This window comes from Drosophila nasuta, chromosome 3 (genome assembly GCF_023558535.2).
Source record: "Drosophila nasuta strain 15112-1781.00 chromosome 3, ASM2355853v1, whole genome shotgun sequence".
Lineage (NCBI taxonomy): Eukaryota > Metazoa > Arthropoda > Insecta > Diptera > Drosophilidae > Drosophila > Drosophila nasuta.
Genome location: NC_083457.1, coordinates 40,911,012 through 40,918,443, shown reverse-complemented (window position 1 = coordinate 40,918,443; position 7,432 = coordinate 40,911,012). Strand labels below are relative to the sequence as shown.

The window sequence follows — 7,432 nt, the reverse complement described above, 5'->3', positions numbered from 1 at the left end:
TGTGTGTGAGTGTACGCGAGTGTGTGTGCGTGTGTCTGTGTACTAACGTGTGTGTGTGTGCTTTGTAGGTTCTGTGTGTGACCGACATACATGGGCCATAAATAAGTGACAATTCTAGGACCGAGAACTGCATCAGCTGTTGGCAGCAGTCGCGTTTAATGTTGCCCCATTTGGCTGGCGACGTGCGGCGCCTTAATTAATGCTTAGCATTCAGCTCACACACAAACAACACGCAGGACTCTCGTCTTGAGTCCTTCGAACGCGCCTCAAACTGGATTACAGCGGCGACAACAACGGTCCCTGGGAGAAGCAACAGAAGCCCGCTGCTCCCGCAACGAATTCCTCGCAAGGCGACAACAATGCTGCTGCCAGCAAATCGAATGAGCAGCTGCAGCATGATCTGTTGCAACAGTTGCAGCAGCAATTCCAAATGGCTGCCGTGCAACAGCAGCAGCAGCAACGACAACTGCTGCAGCATCAACACTCGCATCCGCCATTCCAGCAACAACAGCAGCAGCAACAACACCAACAGCAGCAGCAACAACATCAGCAACATGCACATCACGCATACGCCCCGCATTCCCATCCACATCCACCGCTGCAGCATCATTTGTCGCTAGGCGGTGCACCCATCTATCAGCAGTTGCAAGCTGCCACAGCTGCTGCTGCCACCTCGGTGGCACCCACCGCCTATCATTGCCAATACTCGACGCCTCAGCATCATTATCGCTCGACGGCAACAGCAGCAACAACCACTACGGCAGCAGCAGCGGCAACAATACGACGTCGCACATTGAGTCATGTGGCACGTTCCTATTCCGTGTGTGCCACCATGACACCTGCCACACCGGCTGCACCGGCAGCAGTAACAATTGCCTCCTTGCAACAGCAACAGCAACAGCAGAAGCCTCTGCATCAATTAACTTCCAACGTGATCACATCTTCCTCCACCTCCAATAACAACAGCACCTCATCCACATCGAATTCAACAGTCACACAGCTTAGCGTCGCCGGACATCACAAGACTGGCATCATGGTCGCCGCCTCCCGTTGTCGTTCCCCAATTATGCTGTGTCACAGCCACAGCGATGGCGAGTTTCCCATGTACCGAGGTGAGTGTCAAAGGACGCCTCCAAAAAACCGACAAAAAAAGATAACAAAAGAACTGTGTTGGGGGATTAAGGTCATCGGAAACAGGTAACTCTAATTACCTGTCGCAGTTCACAGTTCACGCTCTCTCTATCTCTGTGTGGTCAGTGGATGTCACTGCAGACATTTGGCAGCTTGGCAAATTAGTAAGGATTTGCAGCTGTGAAATGTGAAAGTATGAAAAGAACTTTTGTTTTTACACAATTTCTTTTTATTACTTTTCGCTTATGAATGGGAATTTGAAATTATAAAATGTTCGAGATAATCCTTATTGAAATATCAAATGAAAAGTTGTCTTTTGAAATTGTTAGTTTGAGATATATGCGATAGAATTGGACATGTGAATATGATAGTCTGAAGAGTCTAAAGTAATTCTTTTCACATTGAATACTATGGAGTCTGTTGAAAATCGTGAAATAGTTCTTTTTAACTAAAATATTAAATGATATTCATCCTTAAGATTATCTTCAGCCATTCTTAGGTATAATACTTAAGATTAGAATAAACAAGAAAGCTACAGTCGAGTATGCTCGATTCTGAGATATCCGTTACCCATTTTTAATAAAACCACATTTTACACAAAAATTCCTAAAAATATACCGCAAAATACTAAAGTATACCAAAGGCTATATTTGGTATATCGACATAGCATAGCAGGTAGAAAAATATTTGTATCTCCTCTAATAAGAACCTATTTTTAATAAAATAATATTCTACAAATATACAGAAAAATAGAAAAATATACCAAAGACTATATTTGGTATATCGATATAGTAGAGCGGGTAGAAAATTACCTTTATTTCTTCCAATATACACCGATTTTTACCCATCGATATACATAGCTTAGCGGCAATATGAAGTAATCGAGAAATACAGCTCTTCCAGCATCAATATGCTGTTTATACTTTAGACAATTGTACATATTAAGAGGTGTTGTTATATTGTATTATATACATAAACGTTTTGGTTAGAAATTTGTCATATGTATAATTTAATTTTTGGAAAATAAAAAGAATATAAAAAACTGAACAAATGCACAATAGATCGGAGGAGGAATTTCATTATTTTAATCAAATACTGAGGAATAATTCTTTGAAGAAATACCAATTAATTAGCAAAAGGCAGAAGTCAAGTGTATTAAATTGTATAGAGTGAATCGTATAAAGTGACTTCTTACTTAAGAATTTTTGTTGAAATCCACAAACAAAAAAAAAACCCAAATGAGTAATTTAATTGGATGGTGAAATCTTAATTCTGGTTATAAATAAGTGTACTTGACATTTATTTTATAACTTTATTCAAAGGGTAACCGCAATTGCCTCACAAATGAATATTGCTTAATGAAGATTCGCTGTTTTCTCGCAATAATTTTGTTCAATCTCGAGACAATAAAAAACCGTGATTAATCACGGTTTATGGCACTGTCTTAAGTTTAAATATTGTTGGGACAAGCGTAAATTACAAATTATAAAATAATAAAATATATAAAAATAACAATATTCTCAAACAAATTCTACAAAAGTATTTTCTACATAAAAATGTAGTACTATTTAATTACGTATCAAATAACAAATTTATATTTAATTCTATGTGCATTTAAAAAAAAAATCTATCTCCACGAGTTCTTCAAAAGTTTCCGAGTGCATTAAGGTAGCATAAACCAAAAAGTTTTTCTGCAAATTAAGTTTCATAAACTTTTTTGATATTCTATTTTATGCCTTTAATAAACTTGTATCTGTTGGTGGGTGCTTAAGATTTTACTTTCCTTTTTTGAGAGCCCCCATAAAACTAATATGCTTCCACACTAAATATAATTTAAAATAACATAGCAAAGAGGTAATTAAAATTCTTCTCCTTCACTCTCAATGACCATCACAATGTTTACATTACTTTTTGCCACTCTTTGGTCCACCAACGCAGCAAGCATTAAATACTTATGCTAAAAATTATGTTTAGTTTTTTCTATTTTTAGGTTTTCGTTGAAAAGGAAAACGGTTTCGTTAATTCCCTTTATATGCAAATTTAGTGTGTGAGCATTAACTATTTATTTAAAACTCATAACTGAGAGAGGAGAATGAGTTTAACCATTCGGAATGGGGCGCTATGTAAATTTACCGAGCACTTTAGACGGGCAATTACACTTTAAGCGTTTTCACACTGAAGACATAAAGTTGAACATCAAAATGCATTTTGAGTCAGTCGCCGTTTCTCTGTCTGTCTCCCTTTCAGTCAGTCACTGTCTCTTTTTCTTTCTTTTTGTCGCCTTTTTCTCTCAGTTCTTATGCCCGCCAGTTGACACCAAACAACTCATTAAGCGTCGCTGCGAATGTCCTTAGTCCTTTGTCCTGGGTATCATTCGTATTCACATCTCTCCCTTGGCGCCGTCTAGCGAATCTGATTTTTTCTGTCATTTCTTTTCTCTTTCTCTGTAGGAGTGTATGTGTGAGTGTGCGTGTATGTGTGGGGGCGTTTAATTAAATTACAGTTTCTGTAACACGAATGCATCCCACAAGCGAAGCAAGTCGTTGCAATTTCATATCGACACTCAACTCTCGCCTTTCGCATTGAGTCAGCTACTTAATTTTCTTTTATACGCACTCGCTTCGATTTGCCTCAACTTTTTGAACCCTTGATGAGGCTCTGAAGAGCAGAAAGTCTTAAGGACTAAAGAGAAATATAAGTTGTATGCCCTGTAAATCAAGTGTTAGCAGAGTTTGATCATGCAATAAGATATTAGTTATTGTTTTCCTTTAAAGATAAACAAATAAGAAAACTACAGTCGATTGTGATTGACTGTGAGATACCCATCTTCATTAAAAAAAAGAGCTGTATTATTCTTATAATATACAATATTAATATATCGCAAATGCAAAAAATATACCGAGAGTTATATTTGGTATATTGATATACATTGAAAATATACCAATGAGTACAAAATATACCAGATTGTGAAACCTGGGGTAATGTTCAACAAAACAAAGAAAAATAAATTAAATTTTGTATATAAAAAATTTTAGATTGAAAAGAAATAAATATATTTCCAAAACTTCTCGACTTTTGGTATCGTTTTCGCATATTAGGCTTGTCATCATAAACTAAAACATAAGTTCCGTTGTGTAATATTTAATATCAAACAGATTTTTTAATTTAAATTAATTCAATTCTTAATGATATAAAATTTGGAGTAGTCTTAGAATTAAATGATTTATCCTATAAACTATTTTTAAATGGACTTATTTTTTTTTTTTTAGGAATATGATAATCTATTCATTATGAATAGGCAAAAAATAATATCTTTAGCTTACTTAAAAAAACACCGAAAAACTAGTTTGGCAAGAAGTTTAAAAATATATATTATATTTACTCTTATATTTCCAGCAGGTTTTTTACTGTAAAATTTGCTTTAGAAAATTGAACAAAAAAAATGGCTTATTGATCCTTAACACATATAAGAAATGCATTTTCCTTACTTTTTAATCAATTTATGATATAAGTAAAAAAAGGAAAATATAATTTCTTTCGAATATTCGCATTGACCAAAGAACACCGTTTGAGTTTTAGTTTTTATTGAGTTTTTTTTGCGAATCTTCTTGAAAACCTGTTTTAATGTTATTTCTGTCAATTAATTGAGGTTAGTTTCAATAACATCGATTACATGTGATCTCTAGTTATCGATTACTTGAATTCACATTTTTTAAAAAGAAAATTAGGAACAAAAAAAAAATTGATGAACAAAAACTCCTTAGATAGTTTTATTATTAATTAATATTTCAAATATTTTCTAAATTGTTCAATGTTTCCGATAACGAGTACAATGCCAATCTTGCTAACAATGCAGCCCTGCTTTTGACGTTTCACAACACTTGCGTTGATTAGCTTGAATTTTGTTTATCGTGCAGCTTTTGCCATTGTTAAACGCTGTGATTGCTAAGCTCTTTCTTTTTTATTGTGCTCAAGTTGGCTTTTATGATCCATTCTTATATTGTGCTTGTGTGTTTATCACTTGTATCCGTTGTCACATTGTTTATAAGCAATTAATCATTAGATTGCCGAACAATGAGATGAACAAAAAAAGTCCTAGAAAACATGTTTGTCAGTTAGTTCCAAGGAAATATATTTATGTATTGTATATAAAATAAAAAAGGGCAAACAAATCATAAAGTTAAGCACTTCGCTAACATAAGTTGGGCCAACTAATGAGAACTCTTTTCTTTTAGCCCAAGTTTTTTGGTGGCATGCCACACTTGAAGTGGCAACTTAAGGATATTCTTGGCATTTTTTTCTCTGATTATTTTCGCTGTCAATATGGCGCCATTTATGACAAACTGGGCAACAACAAAGGAGGCAGGCAACATTGATGCCACACACTCGTAATCAGACTGACATATGAGAGAGTGTGTGTGTATGTGTGGCAGCATCTCGAAAGGAAGTGAGCTCGAGAGTTGTGTGTGTGTGTGTGTGTGTTTTGCTGCCACAAGCTAATGAGTCCATGGCGTGTCTTTAGCGAGTCTCGAGTTAATGTTTCGCGTATTGATTTCGTCCTTGCAGCAGCTGCCACACACACACACACATAGCCAGTTGCGGCATGCCCCATGGCCCAACTTCAGCTACACATGCCACATAATTGGCTCAAGTTGGCAGCTAGCCCAGCATGTCCCCGACTGCAGCATCATTCTCTCCCCTCCCTCTGTACTCTCATTTGGCAGCACAATTAAGGGGCAACCTTCTTCGCCTCCTCAGCAGGTTACGTGCATCAAATGTAAATTTAATTTGCAACTTGTGCCAAAAAATTTCGATTCACATTGAGACACATAAGTTAGCCTTTTGTTTTCGACGAGCCTATTGATTCTGCGGGACCTACTAAACGTTGACGTCATTAGCGAATTTCTTCTTCTCTTATTCTCTCCCTCTCTCTCTGTGTGTGTGGGTGTAAACGGAAATAAATGAGCCGTCATTTGAGCCAAATAGCCAAAGTTGTCGTTGGCCTAAACAGAGATACACATAATCGCCTGCTTAACTCGGCTTTTGCATTAGCTACAAATCGAGCATCTTTTTCTCATCTAATTCCAGAGTAAATATTCCTCTTCTTTCTCTTCTTTTTTTTGTTCTTGGTTCTTTTGGCAACCGAATTGAAGCATAAACCTGAATGAATTGAATGAATGAACTTGAAACACACACATTTTGTCGACTTCATTTCACTGCGACTTTTTGCTGCTCCTGTTTTTCCAAGAATTCTCATGTGTGATTAACTAAGTAAAGAGGGACGATGTTAATATGTCTGTTGCGTATACGCAATGTCTGCAATGTCTGCCAAAGAAATCGGCCCTTGTGGGTGTTATATAGTCTCAGCACATATTATTCTGCATTATACATAGATGAATGTGCGTTAAGACGCGTATCTTGTATCTTTAAGCTTGCTTTAGTCATAAGTTTCATTTATTTGAATACATTTATGCATTTATGAATATGCATTATGAGCTGCTTAGCTCTTATGAAATCTGCGATATAAACGTTTATTTAAGTCGATGGACGGAAGCTTAAATATTGATAAAGAACAGGGATTAAGTATTTATTTATATTGTGGTAGTTCCAGAAATAATAAATACTGTACATCATTTTTATTTAAATTTAAAACAATTTATCATTCCATATTTGTAGATTTATTTTTATATAATTATTTTCCGCAGAGTTTTAATAGAATTCCTTGATGTGTTAAAATATTGATAACAATTTATAACGATCAGGATTTTTAGTACTTTTTTACTACTACAGTTTATTGGATTATTGTTCTATTGTTTTCATATATTCAATAAATTATTAATGCGAATTGTTTGCTTTCCATATTTCTAAACTTTATCTTGTATGTTAGTATCGAAAAGATATTATTTCAACTGCAATGTTTTTGGTTTATTGACATATCACCATTTTAAATATACCATAAGGTGCAAAATATACCATTTTTCCCATTCAAAATTTCTTAAATAAATTCTAAAATTTTTTCTGATTCCAATTATTTTTCTGTTTTAAGATTTTTTTGCAAAAATAAATGAATTCATATAATAAGTGTTCCACTCGACAATTCCGCCAGAGAGTTACTTATATACATTCAAACATATATAAAATATAATATAATATAGCTAGATAAATTTCAGGACTTTCATAATTTCATGCTAAGCATTTTATGAAGGAACTCTTCGCTTTGCAAGGCATCTTCAGAATTCTTAGAAATCAACCACAAGAAAAGTTTTCAGAGAAATGTACATATATGAAGTAATTGCTTGGA

The 7,432-nt window shown here is 35.0% G+C and overlaps 1 protein-coding gene across 2 annotated transcripts in view; it reads left to right on the top strand.

Moving 5' to 3' along the window:
• The first annotated feature begins 415 nt into the window (after window positions 1-415).
• Window positions 416-7,432, top strand: part of LOC132792521 (phosphatase and actin regulator 4) — a 138,200-nt gene continuing 131,183 nt past the window's right edge. For both annotated transcript variants that reach the window (XM_060801939.1, XM_060801936.1), the window contains exon 1: window positions 416-1,112. In XM_060801939.1, coding sequence (XP_060657922.1) covers window positions 431-1,112 — 682 coding nt within the window. In that variant the 5' untranslated portion in view covers window positions 416-430. The remainder of the gene's footprint in view (window positions 1,113-7,432) is intronic.